The 24,398-nt window shown below is 42.8% G+C and overlaps 1 protein-coding gene across 1 annotated transcript in view; it reads left to right on the forward strand.

Moving 5' to 3' along the window:
- The window catches only part of GALNT18 (polypeptide N-acetylgalactosaminyltransferase 18), a 1,615,994-nt gene extending 1,592,456 nt beyond the window's left edge, over positions 1-23,538 (forward strand). Inside the window, exon 11 of the mRNA XM_086955949.1 lies at positions 23,111-23,538. Coding sequence (XP_086812075.1) covers positions 23,111-23,257 — 147 coding nt within the window. The 3' untranslated portion in view covers positions 23,258-23,538. The remainder of the gene's footprint in view (positions 1-23,110) is intronic.
- The last annotated feature ends 860 nt before the right edge of the window (positions 23,539-24,398 follow it).

Consider the following 24,398-nt stretch of genomic DNA (forward strand, 5'->3'; position numbering starts at 1 on the left):
TATCGTAGGGAAACACACTGCTGTGTATCACCCATCTTGCAACGGCCAGGTTGAAAGGTTTAACAGGGTGCTCATGGGCTCCATCCAAGCAGCCATATCGCAAGGAAAGGACTGGGAGTTGGAAATAATGAACATGCTATGGGCCTATCGGATAACCCCCTCTGTGGTGGGGTATAGTCCGTTCCAAGTGCTGAGAGGACGGCATCCCTTCACCAGGGACAACGTAGCATGGAGGGAGAAGACCATCACCAGCAAGTGGTCCCCAGCGGTGGTGCAGCACAATCTAGAGAAAGCCCAGAAGATCTATGCCGCGCACTATGACAAAAGACGCAGCACGAAAGAAACAGCGCTGGAAGAAGGGGAGTGGGTTAGGATCAAACTTCCCACTCTACAAAAGAAGGGCGAAAGCAAATTCAGCCAGCCGCTACAAGTTAAGGAAGTGAGGGGCAGAGCGGCCCTCCTCAGCGATGGCAAGGTCTGGTCACAAGAGCGCATGGCCAGAGTGAATAAAATACTAGTCTGGCCCAAAGCCGAAGGAGTAGGAGGAGACATGGATCACACGGAGGTCACACCCTATTCTGATCACGTCATAGACAACCAAGGCGAAGACGCAGGCGAAGACAATGAAATGGTTGTACCAGGAGCCAGGCCGACCGACGGAGGAGGAATGCAAGCGAATGCAGAGCTGAGAACAGAAGTGAGAGAGGTTGGTGTGTCCCAAGAAGAGACTGAGTTGAGAGAGAACGTGCCGGTAAGACACACCCGCAGCGGAAGGGCAGTTGTAGCGCCCTCTCGCTATAATGACTTTGTGATGGATGGACACTAGCTTGGTGCCGTCTCCCCGGTGCCCCACATAGACACTGTTCACGGCTGGAGGACACTCACCTGAGGGGAGAAATGTTATAACTTTGTTTTTGTTAAAGGGGGGAGATATGTGGTGTGCGCTCTAGTCGACGGACGTATACGCGATGACGCGTTACGTCGGGGGCTAGAGCGGGAAGGCGCGCATGCGCAGCAAAGAGGCAGCGAGAAGGCGCGAACGGCAGAAACGGCAGTTGGCGACCGGAGCGCTCAGCATTAGACGCTCGGCGCCCTTTAGCTCCTAATAAGTTATTACTTTGAAATAAAAGAGACTAACAACTATCACCTGTCTCTGTGCATCCTGTGGGGGAAAGGCAGAACATTACACATTACTGCGCAATGCGTTACCAATAGTGTTGGGCAACGATTTGGTAGAAGTTGCTGAAAATTAACAGTTCAATGAAATGCAGACATAAAACTAAGAATTTCAGGACCGCTAAAAATGATCACTCAGCACTGTAAACGTAACCGGAAATAAAACCAAAATGTCGTCTTTTATAGTGAACAGCACAACAAACATTTAGAGATTAATGAGGAAGGGAAACTGATTTTAATGCAAAATCTGCTGGATTTGCTGAGATGTGGTTTTAGAAACACTTCTCACTGGAGTGTTTTGTTAAAGTGCTTCATGAATGTTACGGCTTTGTTCCTTTCAATAAAAACATCATACATTGCGCACTTTGTGATCATTATAGAGCAAATAAAGGCGCGCGCCTGCTTTTACGGTCATATATTCTCTTATTATACAACATAAAGTAATTAGATAAAAGCAGCTGGTTAAGAAGACGCTCGGCGCAGACACATTTCTCGAGATTTTTTTTGTATTAATGTTCACTTGAAAGCCTAGCGCTTTAGACACGTGTCGGCAGCGGATTGCTGGCAGCTAAGCACATTGATTGCAATGTAACCTCCTCTGTACCCCTGGCTGGTATTCTATTTAATTCCGTCATTTCCAGTGTTTACCTGAAGCCACCGTACGGCGCTAAAAACACTACTAACCCATTGCAACATTAGTGCAGGGTCTTCCGCACTCTCTCCACAGGGCATCCTCGCGCTGCCACCTCCCTCTCGCCACAACCACTGGCTCCTGGGTCGCTCCGATTATGAGGTCAGGGCTACTTGACTGGTTCTCTGTGGCTCGTTGGAGGCAGTCAACTGACGTACTTTTTTTCTCCCCTGCTAGCGGTGCTGCAGTCACCGCCAGACCCCGCAGCCATCTGTCGCTTTCTGCCAACATTCCCTCAATCACTGCCATGAAGAGAACCACTCAAGAAACTACAGAGGGTGATTTTTTTTAAACCACGAAGCCAGCCTTTCATTTACTTCTGAAGAGCAAGATTTACATCAGCATATTCCAGTCCACGATGTTGCGCTTCTAGAAGAATTTGAGATGATACTCATTAATAGCTTATTAGTTTATAAATGTTTGAGCCTTTCATCCTTGAAAGACGTGTAAACAATAAGTAATGGAGTTCTTTCAACAGTAAACATTTTGCAGTGCTTTTTTGTTCTTTTAAGTTTGGTATTTATACAAATATACTGTATTTTTCGCATCGGTGAAATAGAAATATAACTGTGATGTCCGTCAACTGCACGTTGACTTACATCACCAGAGGGATGATGACTAAATATCTATAGGGTGTCTCTTGAACTGATTTGTTTCTTTATGCTTTCTAATTGAGGAATATGGGATGTCCGGTTCCTAAGAAGTGCACTTTTCTTTTCTTTCTAAAGATCAGGGGCCTCATTTATGAAGGCCTTGCGTCAGTTTTGCGCCGCCGGTGTGTCACTTTTTGTGACGCACCAGCGGTGTAAAAAATGCACCTCGTTGCGCCATATTTAAAAAGTGACGCATCTAGGTAGATGCGTCACTTTTTAAACCCCTGCGCCACATTATACCTGCGTCAGGTATAATGTATGCAGAGGGGGCGTTCCCCCTCAAAAAGCCTCGTAATAGTGACGCAGTGAAATCTATGAGATTTCACAGCGTCACTTTTAGGACGCTGTTGCGTCAAAATCGTGCGCCTGCCTCACAGCAGGCGTAAGACTGACACAGGCCATTTCATATGGGGCTTGCCCCATGTGAATGGACGCATTGCTGGAGTTGCGTCACTTTTGTGACACACTACAGCAATCTACAGCGTCACTTTTGCGCTTACAGATACGTCAGAAATACTGACGGATCTGTAACTCCTTGCGACATGATGCGTCATACATTAAATATGACGCACCAGGAATGTCGCAATGAGTGCGCACTGAGAAGTGACGCATCGCTTGTTTCACGCAGCGAGTCGTCATTTCTCATAAATGAAGCCCCAGGTGATTTGTGTCTACCGTGAAGGGATGTTGATTTCAAGATCTTTCAGTTTAGGAAAGGAATGAAAACAAAAATACTACAGAAACTCATAAATTGTGGGTCAAGGATTTTGTTGAAAGGGAAAAGACCTCTGCATGGCAATGGGTGTGGACTCCTGCTTTGAAAGCCCACAATGTACTCATGTATGGATCCATGATGCTGTTTTTTGCTGTCATAGGCGAACATGGATCATGTGCGTGCGCTATGACATACTGGACGAGTAGGGGAGCCACGTCAGTACTTTCTGAGATTCTGGGATTGATATTCCGTTTGAAACTTGGATTCATGGTGTATTGCTTGATTGGAATCACTAAATAAGAGGGATGGAAGCCAGGGACTTTCAGACCCTTAAACTGTTGTCTCTGGTGATGGTGCGACTCAAGGAGGAGTGCTCTACCCCATTTAGGCAATACCTGTCTGCTCAAGAGAAACTTCCAATGCTTGCTGACAAGTGGTTAGCTAACAGGGTTCACAAAGGGCTAGAACAGCACAGTTCAAAGCAGGAGAAGAACTCACCACAAACTTGTTCCAAACAAGAGGGTATGGGCCATGGTAATTCTCATGGGATTCAAGAAGGGCCTTGGACAAATGGATTTCCAGCATGGATGATGATTGGCACATTTAAAATGTGCCAAGCCATTCCCTTAACTACACACCATACATGGTAAATTTGAAAAACATAATATACCTTTTGTGTGCATCACCTACAAAAATTTGCACTAAGTGGGGGATGCACCACAAAGATCCAATTCACCTTTAAAGTCAACAAAAAGATCGCACTAGGCTATGTCCCTGTGACATAAGTAGCCAATCATTACAACATCCTAATAGAAAGTCCCTATTACCAAAAGAATGAAGAAAAATGTACTCCCCTAATGGACTACTTCGAGGACATATGGGTAGCGGGCTGCATAGGTCAGGACACAGATGCTGGCCAAAATTCCAGATACCATGGTGGACTATCTATAACAGCACCTTGGCACAGGAGGCAAAACAAGCAACACAGTGGAAGGATGGCATAATACCTTCCAATCCACACTAGGCAAAGCTCAACCTATGCTAAAAAATTACTAGAAGCTTCGGAAAAAAGAGCAAAGCTCTCAAGAACTTGGAGTAGAACAACCTGTTCTATTCTAACAGGTTGTTCAGGATATCTGTCCTAAACTACCAGAACAAACAAGAAAAATGTATGAAATGGTACAATTCAAAGTAAGAATATGTATAAACAAAGGACTAGACTACTTAGAAGTAATAGCCAAATCTATCCTCTAAACCCCATATCAAATCTACCAGACATCTAATAAACGACATCATAATACTCCAACATAATGTAAACTTTTTGTTATAAACGAGTAAAATATTATTATATCGGTGAAAAAATAATCTTACATTTTGCATTACTCAGATAATAAAAATATGAAAACTATCATTTAGAAAATATTTTACATTTCTTAATGCATAAAACAAAGTAACTACACAAAATTAAAAAAATATATCACATACTTTCACCAAAGCATCATAATAAATATGCTAACATGACATAAATATAAATATATAATATTTCCCACCCTCAGTAAATTAATAAAATTAACTTACGATTTTGTTGCTACAGGTCCCTGTCCAAATTTGCATAGTTCAAGAAAGTAATCCACCAAAAAGTAGTTAAAATGATAGATAAAAGTCCCAAAAAATACAAAAAGTTTGCTTAAAGAAAAACAATCCCTCAAGACAATCTACAGTTTCTAGGTTCATAAAAAGCCCAAATATTATTTTAAGAAAAAGAACCACTCGAGTAAACATGAAAAATAAGGAAATCTATTTATGAAAATGTTGTTTTTAAAAACCGAATTCAGATTCACTTAAAAAAAGTGATGTCTGACTTCCCTTAGAAACGTCCAGTAAAATGAAACCTGCAACAAATAGATAAAACACCCTCCCGCACAAAATCCTACGGGCCTGATGGCAATCCAACTGACATCTGCCTGTCCATTCCACCCAATGCATTATCATGTGGCGGTCGGAAGCACCATGCAGAGAGACCGACCGCTGCTGTTCCGATGGGCCCAGCCATCGGACTATAATCCCTACAATGGGGGTGGTGCCTTCTCAGGAATCGCCGTAGGGATTACAATGACAAATTCAGCATATCATTAACTGGGAAAGATGGTTTTGGAATAAGTTCTGGGTGTATGTTTTTGATACATTTGGGATGTAGTGTTATTTTGTTGTTGTTTGAATTCTGTGATGTGTGAATTTATGGATGAGGCACAGGATGTAAGTTGTTTGAATGACAGAGGCACACATTGCTATATCAAATGTGCCTCTACCACGCAGTCCCAACCATCAATGCTTCTGAACAACACATTCCTTTACCACCCATGCCATTACCATGCATGCATTTACAATGCAATTTCGTGGTAAATGCATGACTGGTAAAGGGATGTGTGATAAAGATCACATTCCACTCTGAGCCCTAAAAAATACCCTGCCCATTAGCCCTAAACACTACCCTGAATCCTCGAGCCCCAAACACTACCCGACCCCCTGAGCGCTAAACACTACCAGACCTCTGAGCCCTAAACACTTCCCCGACCTCGACCCCGCTGAGCCCTAAACACTAGACGACCCCCCTGAGACCTAAATACTAACTTGACCCTTAAAAGCGACCCTAACTTCCCAGAGCTCTAAAAACTACCCTGACCCACCTGAGACCTAAAACTACCCCAAGCCTTAATCACTAACCCCCCGGAAAACCGGACCTCAGCCCTACTTACCTCACGAGCCCTCTCCCGATCCTTCTTGTTCCTGTGCCCGCCCATCTGTTATGGCTGGATTTTCTGATTAGATGGAATCAGCCCCTAGGGGCCCCTCCAACCCAGCCAGAACGTAATCACATCCCTCCTCAGGACCAACTATCCAGGCACCTGGGTAGCTACCTGAGGATGGGGAACTCGCAATATACAAGCTCATATTATTAAAAACACCACTAAATCTATAGGGATACTAAGAATAACTTATAGTCTCGCGGCCACTCAGACCCAGACTAATCTACCCTGGGGCAGATATGACACACAATCCGGTGCGTCTACACACGTGGGTCTGCAGCCCCAGTGCTCTCCCTTATTTCCAAACGGTTCGCAATCCGGCAAACCTCCACGCCAGTCATCCCCCGTGACGCTCTCACTTACACACGGGCCGCAATCCGGCAGCCCTCCACGCTGGTAATCCTCCCCAGCGTTCTCACTAACGCCGTATATCAACGACGACCACATTCCTATGAACACCTATATATATATATATATTGGGAAGTCTCTTCACTAAGGGTCTGCTACTACAATAATATTATGGGATAGCCGAATTACTTAGTGTCAACAATTCCCTAGCTCAAGGGCTCCCTGTTCTCCCTATTCATTCAGACTTACCGGATCAGGGGCAGCATCTGTTCTGGCTATAACATCTGACTAGGAGGAAAAAGGTTACCTATGCTTTGGAACAGAAGACGCTGTTTACAGGATTATGGGAGGGTGTGGTCCCTTAGTTGCAGGTCTCCTCTCTCCCTCACTATTACTTACCTGATCAGGGGTAGCATCTGTTCAAACAGTAATACTACTAGGAAAGGGGATTACCCTCACTGTATGGGATACACACTATGTGATTGAGTTATTTCTTAATTTAAGCGCTCCTACTCCCTTCTGATCCATCAGTGGCTCAACGGCAACTGGCTAGAAGCCAGGTTAGCTTTATCATAAAAAAACTCATGCACACTATTAATGGGGATGTTTATTGTAACAATAATAAAGTATACATATACAAAACTATGGGGTCTCTATAACTAGCAGTAACTTTAACACACCGCTGAAAGAGAAGGATTAAACATAACAGGAACACTCCGCTGAAAGGGAAAAGATTAGACATACAATAGAAGTGTAAGTGTAACTAATTCAGACTACCTCACCTATTAGAAGGAAGATTTCTCTCTCTGCCTCTGGTGGGATTAGGGCTCTCTCTGCCTCTGGTGGGATTAGGGCTCTCTCTGTCTCTCCCTCCTTCACCACATCACCACGCCTCTGGTTCAGTTGCTCCAGCTGACAGCCTTCTTTGATGCTCTCTGCACTGCTTTCTCTCTCCTCATCTTCAGCAATCGTCTGCCTTCTTTCTCCATTCAAGAACTGCACTCTATTCTGCAGCTCCAGCAGACATCCTCTCTCTCTCTCCAAGCTGTTCTGAGCTCCCAGCTGTTCTGAGCTCCAGGCTGAACTGCACACCACGCTGAACTGAACTCCAAACTGAACTGACCACTCCTCCTCTCCTGTAGCTCACTAATATGGAAGCTTGTCCTTTCATGGAAAGTTACGGCCAGTAACCTGCCGCCCACCAAATTCTTGTACCTCCCCGTACCAAGGACACGTTCCCAGCTGGCCAGCCTGAAGTTGTGTCTTCGGAGTGGAGAAAAATACATTCCTTCGATAAGGGCTAGCCTGAGCCGGTTCTCTCCAAGCGAACAACAGCCTTAACTATAAACTTTGCCTTTACCCTGAAAAGCCTCTCAGCTTCATCAAAATGGAGTCCCTCTAGCTCTAGGCCTGTAGGCCTGAAAGGGATGAAATGCCCCTTAGCTCTGTCAGAATACCTACATAAACCATACCAATTGTGTCTAGTATGTCAAAGCCAATAGGCAATAGACAGATTAAAGTCAAGAATAAAGGATCTATCATCATATTAAGCAGCTATCCTCTTCTAGGTCTGGAAAAAAGGGCTTAAAAGAGCCAACACAGGCTAAGAATACCTATCCTAGATGTGAGCAAGACTAATGATCTATATCACTGCTAAATAGAGGCAAAAACTCTGCCATAACATTCCACCCTTAGATCCTTATCTTGCGAACATCAATAAACAACAACATCCATATAAACAAACATCAACACAATCTATCAACAAATCAAAAACTAAAAAACTCTCTAAAAAGAATGACAACTTAAGGAAATTCCACCTGAAACTCAATTGTAGGGAATACAAACCTAACAACCAACTGAAAACAAATCAAAGCACCCTTGACTTGAATGCTGAAACATATCTGAGATTGGATCTGATAACAACAAAAACTAACCAAAGCATCCTCAAACTAAATGTGCCTCAACTTCTAGTGATAACTGGTGAAATCTAGTGATGTAGGGACTTATGTGTTGAATGAAAACAGCAAGGGGCCTACCTACTTCGGACAACTTAAGCCTAAATGAGGCCTACCTACTATAGTCAACTTAAGCTAATGATGACTCATGAAATCTATTGGTGTAGGGGCTTGTTTGTGGGATGAAAATAACAATGGGCCTAAATGAGGCCTACCTACTATAGTTAACTTAAGCTAATGATGACTCATGAAATCTATTGGTGTAGGGGCTTGTTTGTGGAATAAAAATAACAATGGGCCTAAATGAGGCCTACTGACATTTGTCAATTTAAAGTGAAATCTGAGAAGTAGACATGACAAACTGTTCTCAAGGTCTGGACAAACATTAATACATAATCATACTAAAAGACACACCTCCCAGGACAATCTAAAGTCTAGGGTAACCAATCTTTGATCAATTAAGGTGAAATTGTAATAACAGTAAAAAACAACCCCATTTCTACAAGACAGCTGGTGTATATATATATCACATAGTTTCTTCACACTGTGGAACACATGTGTGCACCACCATTCAAAAAAAAGGTCCTTCATTGGCAAAAACTGTTTTGAAGAAAACAGAAAAACTATAATAGGTGACATGTTTGTGTTATTTTAAAAGTGGGGCCTTCTCGTAGTGATTGCAAACATGGGAATAATGCAGGCCAAGGAATTATATAACCAAATCCTTTTGAAAAAAAAAAGAGTCCAAAGCCAATTTTGTTGATCAGTGTAGGTCACCACCCTGCATCTTCGGTATCCGGACACTTCCTCCGATGCGGCCATCCACCACCCTTCCGGTCTGGTCTGGTCTGATTCCATCTTCCAAAAATAATAAACTAACATAAAAACATGAAAGTAAAAAACTAAAATAAGAAAAGGAAGTGGGAGGGGGAATCGACCCACGCACAACCACAACCCAGCAATCCTAGGGACAAGAAAACAAGTATCATTAATCTTGCATGACAAACTTTTCATTTAAAAAAAGCACCCCGGGTGCCTTTCATTATTGAAAAGAAAATATCCTAATTAATTAAAAACATTCAAAATCTAATTTTTAAGTTCATTCAGTAGGGCCTAACATACCCTAATCCTCTGTGAGACACCCCTCCCTTCAGAGCAGGAGCCAGGCTACAGTATGAAGTAATTTGAATCACTGCCAAATGATGATCTCACAGCAGGAGCAGGGCACTGCAAGCCTCCCATTTCCCTGATCAGAGAAGCCCGACCAGGCCCACTGAATCTAAACAACTCCAAGGGTGAAGAGTCTGCAAGAGTCCCTTATCAGCAGGCAATGAAGCTGCCTGCGTCAACAGCCAGGAAGAGCCAGTTCCCCCACCCTTACATAAACAAGCCGTCCGCGGAACAAAATTGGATTATGGCCAATCAAAACGAGACAGGGCCGTGTTCGGAGCCTGCAGAGGAAGAAAAAAAAAACTTGTCTTCACAAACCAGCTGGTCTGCCAAGGTCGACAAACAAATTCTTTGCAAGCTTGTTCCCAGGCCTGATTGCACTAACTAACGAAAGCCAGCATTTAAAAAAAAAAACAATTCTATTACAATGGACTGCTACTTAAAAGCTCCAGTTTCTAAAAAGACTTTTGTCTAACTAATTCAGCTAAAGGCAAGATAATTAAAATAAGGGCACTTATTTAGAAAGGGGCAACTCAGTTGTGCACACAAGATTATGCATTCTGCATTTGGAGAAAAAAAACGAATTAACATGTACTATTGTCAGCTGTTGAAAGAGAAATAATTTTAAAACAACATAAAATGCAGATACATTTCAACATTGTATTTAGTTCAACCAGGGGCATCATGGAACTATGCATTACAGTGTAATTAAACATGCAAGCTATTTAATCCAACCTAATAAAAGGGCCACATTCATATATTATTAAACAGCCTATTATTTTCTAACTGAGTTGGTGAACTTACCAAGGCTGGTTTTGCTGACACATTTATAAAAAAGGTTTTAATTTACATTTGGGAAAATAATAATGTTACATTTTATATTTTTTCAAAGGCACACGGTTGCCTTTCACTAATTAAAAGCACATGTTACCATGCACTGTCGGGCAAGATTGATTATTCTCAACCTGTGATCATTGCAACCAGCACATTCCTTTCTAGATGGAAAACCCTCAAAGAAATAATTAATGAAAACAGCCCCGTAGCGTGCACTCTAACAGGGCCATCTTTTTAACATTTCACTCATTTTAAAAGAACACAGCTCTCTCCGTGCAAACCCTTATCTCAATCCGACTGGTTGATTTATAACCACATCAGTTCCAAGGCAAACCCACACAAATTCGTAGACGCATTTCAAAAAGAATGTGAAATGAACAGAACCCTTCGCAAAGCACAAGATGTTACCTTTCCGTCAAGAAGCTGACAAAGCATGTAGGCAGACCAAGGAACCAAAAAAAAAAGTCAAAATCAAACCATCAATCCTTAAAAGAATCCACTGACTTTTATAGTCAGGTCAAATAACCATGCATGTTGACAGCATGTTAAAAAATAAAGACTGCCATCTCAATTCAAGATATTAACCCTTTGGCAGCTCAAGCACAATCATTCCCCAATGTCCATGGATACATGGGAAAGTCATGAGCACATCTCTTCACGTTTACAGATAACACGTACACATATTTTCAAAACGTTATCCCCAAGCACCCGAGAGAGATCCAGCTCTCTCCTGCCAAACGTAATGATAACATGCCCTGTCCAAGCCATGACCACATGGTGCTATTCACAAGCCATATTTACAAGACAAGCTTTTCACAAACAATATATCCAAGGCACAATGCACAAGGAACACAGCAGATCAACATGAGAACATGCACCTCACAAGCCACATTAACATGGCGCTATTCACAAGCCATATTTACAAGGAGCTATATGTAAAGAACTCCATAAACCATATTACAATGAACACATTTCACATTGCACAGCATAAGCAGATGCAGCAAGCAATTTAATGGGCAATTTAAAAGCATTTTTTACACACATTTATACAATTGGACCATCACAAAGATGTAACTGGCTCCCTCATGTAATGCCATCCTTCAACCCTGACAGTTTAAACACCAAGATGAAAACCATTCCTTCCACCCTGAATAAACCAAATGCCATGATGTAATGCAATCTCCTCACGCTGCAACTGTTCAAGCCCATAGGTCACACAGGCTACATAAACTGCAACATTACGCCAGATGGAACCGGCGCTCAGGGCACTCCCTCAGAACACATGGGAAACTCTCTAAGCACATGGCCAGGTCACACAGGTTTCGTAAACTGTTCGTAGACGCCAGATGTTATGGCTGGATTTTCTGATTAGATGGGATCAGCCCCTAGGGGCCCCTCCAACCCAGCCAGAACGTAATCACATCCCTCCTCAGGACCAACTATCCAGGCACCTGGGTACCTACCTGAGGATGGGGAACTCGCAATATACAAGCTCATATTATTAAAAACACCACTAAATCTATAGGGATACTAAGAATAACTTATAGTCTCGCGGCCACTCAGACCCAGACTAATCTACCCTGGGGCAGATATGACACACAATCCGGTGCGTCTACACACGTGGGTCTGCAGCCCCAGTGCTCTCCCTTATTTCCAAACGGTTCGCAATCCAGCAAACCTCCATGCCAGTCATCCCCCCTGACGCTCTCACTTACACACGGGCCGCAATCCGGCAGCCCTCCACGCTGGTAATCCTCCCCAGCGTTCTCACTAACGCCGTATATCAACGACGACCACATTCCTATGAACACCTATATATATATATATATTGGGAAGTCTCTTCACTAAGGGTCTGCTACTACAATAATATTATGGGATAGCCGAATTACTTAGTGTCAACAATTCCCTAGCTCAAGGGCTCCCTGTTCTCCCTATTCATTCAGACTTACCGGATCAGGGGCAGCATCTGTTCTGGCTATAACATCTGACTAGGAGGAAAAAGGTTACCTATGCTTTGGAACAGAAGACGCTGTTTACAGGATTATGGGAGGGTGTGGTCCCTTAGTTGCAGGTCTCCTCTCTCCCTCACTATTACTTACCTGATCAGGGGTAGCATCTGTTCAAACAGTAATACTACTAGGAAAGGGGATTACCCTCACTGTATGGGATACACACTATGTGATTGAGTTATTTCTTGATTTAAGCGCTCCTACTCCCTTCTGATCCATCAGTGGCTCAACGGCAACTGGCTAGAAGCCAGGTTAGCTTTATCATAAAAAAACTCATGCACACTATTAATGGGGATGTTTATTGTAACAATAATAAAGTATACATATACAAAACTATGGGGTCTCTATAACTAGCAGTAACTTTAACACACCGCTGAAAGAGAAGGATTAAACATAACAGGAACACTCCGCTGAAAGGGAAAAGATTAGACATACAATAGAAGTGTAAGTGTAACTAATTCAGACTACCTCACCTATTAGAAGGAAGATTTCTCTCTCTGCCTCTGGTGGGATTAGGGCTCTCTCTGTCTCTCCCTCCTTCACCACATCACCACGCCTCTGGTTCAGTTGCTCCAGCTGACAGCCTTCTTTGATGCTCTCTGCACTGCTTTCTCTCTCCTCATCTTCAGCAATCGTCTGCCTTCTTTCTCCATTCAAGAACTGCACTCTATTCTGCAGCTCCAGCAGACATCCTCTCTCTCTCTCCAAGCTGTTCCGAGCTCCAGGCTGAACTGCACACCACGCTGAACTGAACTCCAAACTGAACTGACCACTCCTCCTCTCCTGTAGCTCACTAATATGGAAGCTTGTCCTTTCATGGAAAGTTACGGCCAGTAACCTGCCGCCCACCAAATTCTTGTACCTCCCCGTACCAAGGACACGTTCCCAGCTGGCCAGCCTGAAGTTGTGTCTTCGGAGTGGAGAAAAATACATTCCTTCGATAAGGGCCAGCCTGAGCCGGTTCTCTCCAAGCGAACAACAGCCTTAACTATAAACTTTGCCTTTACCCTGAAAAGCCTCTCAGCTTCATCAAGATGGAGTCCCTCTAGCTCTAGGCCTGTAGGCCTGAAAGGGATGAAATGCCCCTTAGCTCTGTCAGAATACCTACATAAACCATACCAATTGTGTCTAGTATGTCAAAGCCAATAGGCAATAGACAGATTAAAGTCAAGAATAAAGGATCTATCATCATATTAAGCAGCTATCCTCTTCTAGGTCTGGAAAAAAGGGCTTAAAAGAGCCAACACAGGCTAGGAATACCTATCCTAGATGTGAGCAAGACTAATGATCTATATCACTGCTAAATAGAGCCAAAAACTCTGCCATAACACCATCCCAGCATCTAGACAAAATGTCACATGTGGTTTTGCCCGTGTTGTAAAGGATGTTTCCCATGTAAGTTTACATTGTTATTTATGAGCAATAAGTGATGCAATTTGGGAGACCGGGATTGAGACCTGTAGTGGTTTTCATGGTACTAGTCATTTACTAATGCTCTGCAAAGGTTTGAGGCAATTAGAATGATCAATTCAGGAGTTTAAGGTTGTTCCAATTGATGCTAATCCACGATCAGGTGAAGTCAATGAAAGAGATAAAGGAATAGACTGGAAGTGGTGACCACTAATTGTACTATGCTTTCAAGTGTCAAACCTCAAGGTGATCCCTAGGCTTTTGATCTTAAAACTTAAAATAAAAAGCAGTCAGTCAAAGTGCAGTGGAGTTTCATTTAGAGCTTATAATAATAATAATAATAATAATAATAATAATAAAACGTTTGTAAAGTGCCTGGCTGCACAAAACTGTGTGTCCCCGCGCTAACTGCTAACAATTCAATCTAGAGGAATAGAGGCAGGGAGAACATCTGATCAATTATCAATTCGGGAATAAGAGAGTTTTTAGTTTTGCCCTGAATCTCATTTCGGAAGGTTCCATCCGCAGTTGGAGTGGAAGAGTATTCCAATATTTTGTGGCCAAGTAACGGAAGGATTTACCTCCCAATTTAGCTCTTGTAATTCGGGGTGGCTTAAATTGCATCATGCCTGATGATCTTAAGTCTCTCGTCGGACAGTGGATGGTCAGAAGACTTCTAAGATAAATGGGGCCTTTATTGTGAGCTATCCGATGGGCATAGCAGAGACTCTTGAATCTAATTCTCTCCTTAACCGGGAGCCAATGAAGCTTAGCTAAGGCTGCTTTGGTAGATGTTTTTCTCGAAAGACCCAATACCAGTCGAGCAGCTGCATTTTGTATACATTGAAGCTGGTGAAGGCCCTTCTGGCTGAGACCTATCAGGAGGGCATTTCCATAGTCTAAATGGGGTGTTATTAGAGCATGGACTATTGTTTTTCTAACCCCGATGGGAATAAGATCAAGTACTTTTCGGAGGACTTTTAGTACGCCAAAGCATTTTCCTGTTATTTTATTAACTTGGGTCTTGCCAGAGAGGTCTGAGTCGAGCATGACCCCTAGGTTTCTTACCGTTTCTACAGGACTGGGTAATTTACCCAGTTCACTGGGCCACCATGTGTAAGACCATACAGAGATTTCTTTCCCTAACACCAATACCTCGGTCTTGTCTCCATTTAAGCGGAGACAATTATTGTCCATCCAGGTGGCTACTGCCGACATACAGTTTGAGAAGTTGGTGGCATATTCTTTACTGTCCGGTGTTAGTTTGAACATTAATTGTGTGTCGTCAGCATAGCTGACAATGCCCACCCCAAAATCCTCTACAATGTGTGCCAGGGGCTCCATATAGATGTTGAATAATGTAGGGCTCAAACTAGAGCCCTGTGGGACCCCATGGCTCACCCTGCGAGGTGATGATCTGAAGGGTTGGCAGTGTAGCTGGAACGATCTGTTGGTTAGGAAGGATTCAAGCCAGGCAAGTGCTGGGCCCTTTACTCCTATGTCCGAGAGACGAGACAACAGCGTTGAGTGCAGCACGGTGTCAAATGCTGCACTAAGGTCCAACATGCATTTATTAAATATATTTCTGCTTAGGGACACGCTTGTCAGAGGCATCTTAATGGCAGCCATGCTTCTATAGAGGTCAGGAATATTTCAATGGCTTGGTAATGTACTTTTTGTAGTAACTGAGGGATACATGCAGTATAGGTGTGAATAGGATCTTCTTGATATGCAGGAAAAGAAAAAATGCAAATGACAGGGATGATATTTGATGAACTCAGACGTGGCAGTGTGGGAGTTAATTAGGTAGTTTCTGGTTATATGTGCTGTGAGTGGTTAGGAACGAAACATTCAAAAGGAGAAGAGCAATTTAATTTCTTAAAGGGTAAATCCCTCTTCTAATTTCTGCATGTTTAATAGTGACCCAGCTTCTATTAGAACACCGTGTTTCCCTTTATTTGCTGTAATCCTGTAGAAAGACATACATTTTGATTGATTGCTCCCTATTGCTTTTCAGCGTGTCATCTAGTTAAAGAACTGCCACTGCAGTCAAGGAAAACTCCACAAAGATTTCTTTATATGGGAATCATTTCCCTCCTATTCAAGATATTTAATATGTTTGGGTCTCTTCTCTGTACTTTATTTAGGGTTTGATGAAGTGGGAAAATTCTGAAGGATGGTGGTCCTCTCACCTCACCAGACCTGCAATACCCACACTCTATCAGCTGGCGAAAAGGGTGCATTGGTGAAAATGCTGTGCTTACTATCGGGAAAGCCTCAACTGACTTTATCTGATGACAACCCCTGATGTAATAGTTAGTCTGTCAGGACCACTGAGTCACAGTCATGGTTGTCCTACCCTGTTGAGGGCTGGACTGACTCACGCCACTCATTTTCCCTGCTCGTGTCCTTCATACATGAACACGAAAAAAGTCACCGTAAGCTGAGAAAAACCTCACTGCGTGTTGGGGCCTTATATATTTTGTTCAGAGACAACATACTTAAACTTTGGGATTTTTGGGGGAACAAAACCTTTTTCACTGCGTGCACTATTATCATGTCACCCACTCACCAAACTACACAACTAAGAAGGGAGCCACCATGGCAGCGGCTCCCTTCACAGCAGATATCCCTGCTGTGCATGCAGGAATATCGAAATATTACAGATGATCCTCCAACAAGGTGGTGGAGGTTATTACCTACCTCACCCTGATGTGACGATGGCGCCACAGCTGAGCACTTTTTTATTTCAAGAGCGCCAGGATGCACATTAGAGATTAGAAGTTTAGTCTAAATTGTTAATAAAATGCTACCTTTGCGCATACCCCATGCAAGTCCTCAGCTGTTAGTGATATTATACAGTGAAAATGCTCACTGGAGTAGCAGTAATGGACCATTTGGCAGTTTTGCTCACTTCAATTCAAAGAACAAGAAATCACTTTTTATTTTTTGTTATTCCTCAGCTCTACAGTGAATTAAGAGTAAATGTTAACTTTCCGGAACACACGTTGAACTACATCTTGAGGATAAATGTAATTTAAACACACCAAACAATGTTTGTTGGAGCCAGGTAACAAATGTAGCACTTCCAACTCTGCCCCCCTATCTATAATTGGTGCACACAGTACCCGGCACCAGTTTATAATGGTAATGCTGCCATGGATAGGAAATTAGGAAAACACTTTTCATCAGAATGCACCCAAATTCATACCAATCAACAGAAAAAGCCCCATCACATTGTAAGTGTAGTCTTGACAACCAGAGTGAATAATTCTTATGTCTCTTTTATCAAATTCCAAAGAAAAATTTCAAATGACAGCCAACATGTTTCGTTCAAATGAACTTCATCAGGGCATTACTAATATGTGTATTCCAGTGGTTTCAAAGGGCAAATTAAGTTTCCAAGATTTGTCTCCTCCTTTAATCTCCTAGATTTCAGACAGAGGTTTTTGTGTACACTGTAGGACGATGATGTGAGTGTTCATACTGCATCTTACTTATTATTAGTTTGGGAATCATTGGGATGGGTTGTGGGTATTACCTGCCTTCTAGGTGTTGCTTTCAGACCAGTTAAAACTGCTCTAACATAATGTTGCCCTTAGAAACAGTTTTGAAAAGATATCTGAATACCAGGATGGCTGTTTATGGCATCTAGCTTAATACCGCATTCATTTCTGGTGTTATCTCACTGTGGATGTAGGGCTCATTTAATCTTTTTCATTTTTATATGATGACATTGTGATTTCAAAGTAAAATGTAAGCATCTCATTGAATCCTATCAAGACATTCGCCCAGCACAGGAATGATATCTGATTATCTGAAAAGGTAATCTTAAAGTTGTAACAACAGTATCTAGAGATCTTACTAGCAACTGCGGGAAAATAGCAGAGCAGGCAATACCACTCTCCAGAGGAGAGAGTAGTTTTCATTGATCAATTGATTGCATTTTCCTTGTTTTTGCTTTTATTATTTCTTGTGTTTTATGTTTTTCACTGTGCGGTAGAGGAGTTGTAGGGACGGAAAAGTCCCTCACATGGTGACGGATGTGTACCTCTGTTTTTAGTGCCCCAGCTGCCATGGGCGTTCATAAATCATGCAGGTGTGCCATGACATAGTCCTGTCTCATGGATTGCAGTCTTGTTTCACTATGAGGGGCTCCCAAAGCTCTACCCTTATGGTGTTGATATTCTACTGCATTTACCAGGAGTAAGGAGCACAAGTACAGTGGTAATAGCATACCTTGTAGTGACCAGTAGTAGTGAACATTCCTTCTTACCTCTGTCACTGGAGTTAGGTCTCCAGGCCCAGTCATGTAAATTTCCACTGTTGGGTGATTAACTCACCCATGGCATACATCAAGTCAATATGTAACTCTGTAATGTCTGTGTGTGGTTACATGCATGTGCTGGATGTATGTGAGCTTGCGAGTGGTACACTACATGGAAAACTGTGGGGTACTCTTTGGGAGACCCAGGGTTGACTAGAGGAGCATGAGGAGGTAGAGGATTCCCACAGAAAGAGTTGTGGATTGCTGCATTGCTGAGAACTGGGTGGGGCACACATTGGAGGAAGGGAGAGTCAGGCTCTTCAGTGCACTTCAAAGGGTGCTCTTTGAATCAGCGAGAGGTCACTGGGAAGGGCCCAGCGCACATCTTACAGAGGAGATGGGGCTGATAACAGAATCATAAGGAGTAGCACTGGAGCCCTGGGATAAATCTTTGCTGCATGTATCACTAAGGCTGACATTCAGGTGTGAACATTTAGTCACTCACATAGCCTTTGAAGTGGGGCAATCAGATTTGGAGTTGCTGTTACTGTGACAGATTACTTTATGGAGGAAGGGAAGAAAAGAGGAGTGGGCATTTCAAATGGAATCAAACTTTCAGCACAAACTTCATAGACTCAGACACTTAGGGCCTGATTATGCGTTTAGCGGACAGGGTTACTCTGTCAAAAACAGATATCCTATCTGCCCTATTACAATTCCATTTTATCCTGTGAAGCTTGTAATAGGGTGGATGGGATATCGATCACACCAAAAGTTGGTCTGGTGCGCTACCCAGGTGGTCAGTTCCATAAATATGTTCACTTGTTTGGGTTGTATCAAAATCAATCCTTTATTTTTAATGTCATCCAACAATACAAAGTTCCAGCCAATGTATTTTGTTCATTTAGCAATGAACTTCTTCAGGGCGATCGTGGTTGATGGGACGGCAAGGAGGGTGGTTTGTCCTACAGCCGTGTCTTGTGATGCACGTGGGGCGAGCTAGCTCTGTTGAGCCTGTATTGTTCGTCACAAAAAAAGTCTATTTGCAGCTGCCAATGGTCGCAATATTGAAACGGATGCGGCCTCCTTGATAAGGGCCAAGAACGGTGGTTCTGAAAAAACAGTCCGCCTGGGTGTGTCCCGATCGGTCAGAGAAATATTGATCAAGTTTGTGACGGAGTATCCTATCCACCAAACTCGTTATCAGGCCCCAAGTCACTTTTGGTGTCTGGAATTGGACTATACGAAGGGGAGCTCAAGGCCCCCTACTTATTCAACTGCCAATCAGCCAGTCCAGCTGTATGTTGAGAAGAAGAAGCTCTGCAAGACATCTGCCCGTGACCAACTGTGAACTAAGGTGTGCCAGTCTCCCAGCTGGGTGAGGGGTCATAACACAGGGAAATCCAAGACCATCTGCCCAAGAAGCTTGATCTCCATCTCCTGCCTACTTGCCAAACTCAGTTTGCCCTGTGAGGAATAGGAGAGCACTTGGAGACAGGGAAGTCCTGTTGGGGAACCTTGGAAGAGGATCCCCATTTTGAGGTGTTGAGATGACTGCTGGACCTATCGGGCCATCGTCCTTGTGGGCCACTGTGAAGCTATCCATGGCTGCAGCAATTGGGCTTTTGCCTGTGAACAAGCAAATATCGGTGACCCCGTACACCAGAGGGGCCTGACATGAAGATTGCATTACTGCTGTGACGATTGGGCCATAGCCCATATGTGCAGTAAAGTCAGTGACCCCTATGTCAGAGGTGGATGTCATGAAGATTTCATTACTGCTGAGCTGATCCAGCCAGCATCCCTGTGCAGAGTAAAGTCTGTGCCTTCTATGCCAGAGGTGGCCACCATGAAGATTGGATTACCTGTGTGCCGATCGGGCCATCGCCCATGTAGGCAGTAGTCAGGGACCCTGTATGTCAGAGGGGGTTTTGCCTTTTGAAAAGAAAGGAAGCTGCAGTGATCTGTGCACGGCTGAGCCCTGACTAAAGTATCAGAACCTGAGCGATCACCCCCCTACATGTGAGAAGGATCAGAGGAGCTTATTGTGTCATCAGAGGAAGTGCAGTGGATGACCAGCAGCTGCCACTTCAAAGTTGAGAATGCTACTCACTGTCGGCATCTGCTATGGCCCTCTGTGACATCCAAGTGAAGGATTCCTCTAGGGACTCTGGTAGCACAACGATTGCAGGAGTAGGTCAAACAAATTGCAGGGCTGAAGGGCTCAACATAACTTGTGCTTTAGGTCTTGAAACACTTCTGACTTTGAAAGAGTCAGAGTGGAACTCTTGAGACTCAGACTGTATGTTGTCTATCATGAATGGGATTAGCCACTACCATTAGAGAAGCAGGACTCAGGGGCCTGCCTATCAAATACTAGAGGACTGACCTAAGGAGATAGTGCATATTATCTGCGTATGCCATAGTTTACTTTGTGTATGTATTTAAAATACTAATTTTCTCATAAAGGAATATATTTGATTGGGTAAACATTTATTGCCACAATTGAACATGTTTTGAGTTGTGAGGTTGTGTTCACTCCCTACCATTCAGAGTCAAATTCTGAAAGGTTCCTTGGCTCAGATGCCCAGGGCCCATGGGATATTACCATTCACCCATGCATTCACTAGGTGCAAGATTGTTCTATTTACTTACTTCCATAGGAACCATGATAAACATCAACAATTTGCTTTGATTCAAAAAATTATGTGCACATTCAAAGTTGCCATTTACACTACTAATGTATACTCATGTGTCAAAGTGAAACATCTATCAGGGATTAAACACTAACATGAATCCTATTAGGTACTGACTAGGCTGAAAGAAACCATATTTACCAGTTTTCTGTTTTATACCTTTTAGAATGTCATCTTAGCCTCTAAACCTTTTGGCCAAATCCTTGATACAGTTATCGTAACACATGTTCAAGTGTCACCCACCACTTCCTTTTGGTGTCCAGATAGAGAGCACCCAAACTCAGTAGACTGTGCAGTCTACTCTACATTGAAACAGTGTAGGAATATAGATTCAATATTCCTTTCTCGCCGTTTAAACTCATCCTTGTTTTCACTGTGGATGGAGTGGCACCACGTTTTGATGTTTTTTGGGGGGAAATCACTTGTAGCCAGTTCACAGACTCATTTTAAAATTATTGATAAGATAATAATTATGATCTATGACAAGATTAGTGTTAAATTATTGGTGTCAAAGTTTTGTAGATAATCCCATTTCTCTATGAAAGCTTGTGCTACTGCCAGTTTGCGGCCGCAGCACAAGCTCCCATAGGGAAATGGGAGCATACGAACGCACCATGTGCGGTCATGTTGTAATGGAGGTGTCGGCCGCCTAACAAAGTTTGGTCAGTCGGACTTGAGACCGCATCGATGTCGGGCGCACATGAGTCCACCCGACATCGTAATCAGGCACTGTGTGTCACAGATCTTGTGATTTTATGCAAGAACAGAAGTAATAGAGGTTGAGGTGGGGTAATTATTGTTTACTGCTGTCACTTAACCCCTTTTCTGAACCTAAAAGTATAATTCGGGGCACTCTTTATCATATAGTTACTGATAATTTGCGAGCAATTGTTGCAGTTGTTTCCTTTCCCTCTTTCATAATAATATGAAACTCAAGCCTTACTTTAGAACTGCTGTGATGTAAAAACATTGAAAAACTAAACACATTTTCACAGCTCTTACATCAGAAGGATCAGTTACTCTGTCTTCTCTTGCCTCCCCCAGACCTTTAGAGCCCATTGGGAGACAGTGAAAATATGGGTATATAGTTGTGGGCTTGCTGTTGATACTGCCTGCACAATTTAAGGAATATCAAGTATGAGCATATAAAGAGATACCTTTTAACTGCAAAAAACATACCACAAAATTAGAATAGTACGCAGAGAATAAACAAACTAGGGATAAGTCAAATGTCGGAAATGAAAACCATTGTTGCAACCAGCCCCGCTGCAGGTAACAGCGGTGGGGTCGCGTGGGGGGGGGGGGATTTTGGGGGACGATGCTGACGGCATCGTCCCTTGAAATCCCCCCACGCGTCCCCACCGACACACCGCTGTTACCTGCACGGGCCGCAGCTGGTTGCAACATATAAGATCTATCATTATATACCACAAGCACCTTGCAATTTGAAGTCCAGAACTGGTGCGTTGAAAATTGTGGGTCCGTTTCACTTAAGGATGCAAACCTATGTTTGGAGCTGCAAATTGCCTCATATGCCCCTGAAAGCTCTCTAGAAGAGGATACCTGGGAGATGTAAATGGTTTTACTACTGAGTTGTTTTCCATCACGGCTGCATCAAATTGCGCAGTAGTAAACCCCACGCAAAATGTGGGGAATGAGAGGATTAAAATGTAGTTTACCTTGAAAATTTGGGATGTCAGTTAAACTTGCGAGTTTGTTGTCATTACCGAATTCTTTCGACCTGGGAAAAGATCAAAGCTTTACTGCAGCAAAGAGATGGCATCACTTCCCTTCCAAGTTGGGACGAACACCTCAAGATGTAGTAGGGAAACTGGGAAAATGGAGCAAAATGGAGGGAAAAAAAGAAGAAAGTGCCGTTACACAGTGGTTTGCAAAGTTTTACTCTATACAACTTCGCATTGAGATAAAAAAGCAGTTGTCACTTGACATTCCCGACCAGGCACCTGGAAAGCAGCCGTGAGTGTAGCTTTCAAGTCCTAATGGTGAGAATGTATTTACATTTCTAAAAGTGATAGATCAAAACCTGAGGGTAGTAGTACGTCCACGGGTGAAATGTATCACTGACCTGGTGAACTAGCCCCTGTGTCTTCTTTGGAAATCCTTCTGATGCATGATAGGTACCATTGTATCAGGCAACTACAAAACCTTACACAGTGCTGCAAAGTCTTAACATTCTTAACGGTGTACTGTCACAGCAGTAAACTGTGACACTTGTAAGTCACTTCAAATGCATGAGCAAAGGTACAGGAAACTATAGATTATTATATGTATAACTGGAAGCTACTAAAATGTACAGAGTATTTCATAGGAGCACTTCAATAAATTGTGTTTTAAGTTTTTTTCCTTTTTATTTTCTAGGGAGGACAAATACAGAACAGAAAATCGAAACGATGCCTGGAGCTGCAGGAGAACGGTGACAATGAGTTTGGATTTCAGCTGGTGCTACAGAAATGCAGCGGTCAGCACTGGAGCATCACCAATGTCCTAAGGAGCCTCTCGTCCTAGACCTGGAGGACCCACCGCAGAACTTGATTCCTTTGCTACCGTGTAGCAAACGTTGCAATGTCGCCTGCTGTATTTTTGTTTTTATTTTTTATTTTGCGAGTGTGGACAGTCAAGTGTGTGGGCTAAAAAAATAGATATTTTTATTTCGAAAGATTTTCCTCGGGTTTTTAGAAAGATGATGAATGACGGGTGAAGGTAGAACATATTAAACTATTTTGCAAATGTAAATAGGGATAAGGGGTAATATTTATAATGCTGAATATAAACTTTTATTGATAATGCATCATTGTATTTGTTTTCATTTACGTAGGTACTTTTTTTTAAGAGAACAGTATTATAAGTACAAGGCAAGTGGCAATATTTTTAGCTCTACTTGCATCCATTTATAATTAACTTTTTAATAAGCATCAGACAACGGTAGCTTGCTAATATTTCTCCAAATGTTAGACCATCTGGATCATTTCTGCAAAACATGAGTCACACTGTTTTTTCCTCAATAGTACATTAATATATTTAAAGTTGACATAGTTAGGGCTCTGAACGAAAGCAATTTTTCAAGTTTAACAGGGAGTCTGTACTGCCATGATTATCCAAGATTTGCCCTTTTTGTGGTGCAATATTCCAATACTGATCACGTTTTAAATGTTCTAAGCAGTTTTTTAATCCCGAATTTCCTCACAACCCCTTCTGTAATACTGTTGGGGATGCTCGACTGCTGCAGTCAAATTGGAAATTCCCCTTGGTAGAACAGAGACCTTCCATGAAAAGAGAAGAAAAACAGAACTTACTGTGTCTCCCCCAGTGCAGGGGCCTGTAGAGCAAGTACGGATCTATATTACCACGACTAACTAGGCTTTTGGCAGTGGTTCTCATAACCACCCTCGGGAGAGTTGCCTGTCACACAATGCAATTTTCCAAGGATAGAATGTTTCCATACCCAAAGAAGATGAGCTGGTACACAAATTGGCATCAAATCTAGACCCTAGCTCAGTGGGATCCTCATACCCAAACCCTTGGGAGTTGTTTCCATCAGCATAATGTCAGACAATGCCAGAGACATTTGATGAGATCATTGATCGCTTAGAGAAAGATGACGGCCCGCCAATCCAACAGAAAGATCATTAAGGATGCGCCTACACTC

The sequence above is a fragment of the Lissotriton vulgaris genome, chromosome 2_1 (assembly GCF_964263255.1).
Source record: "Lissotriton vulgaris chromosome 2_1, aLisVul1.2, whole genome shotgun sequence".
Lineage (NCBI taxonomy): Eukaryota > Metazoa > Chordata > Amphibia > Caudata > Salamandridae > Lissotriton > Lissotriton vulgaris.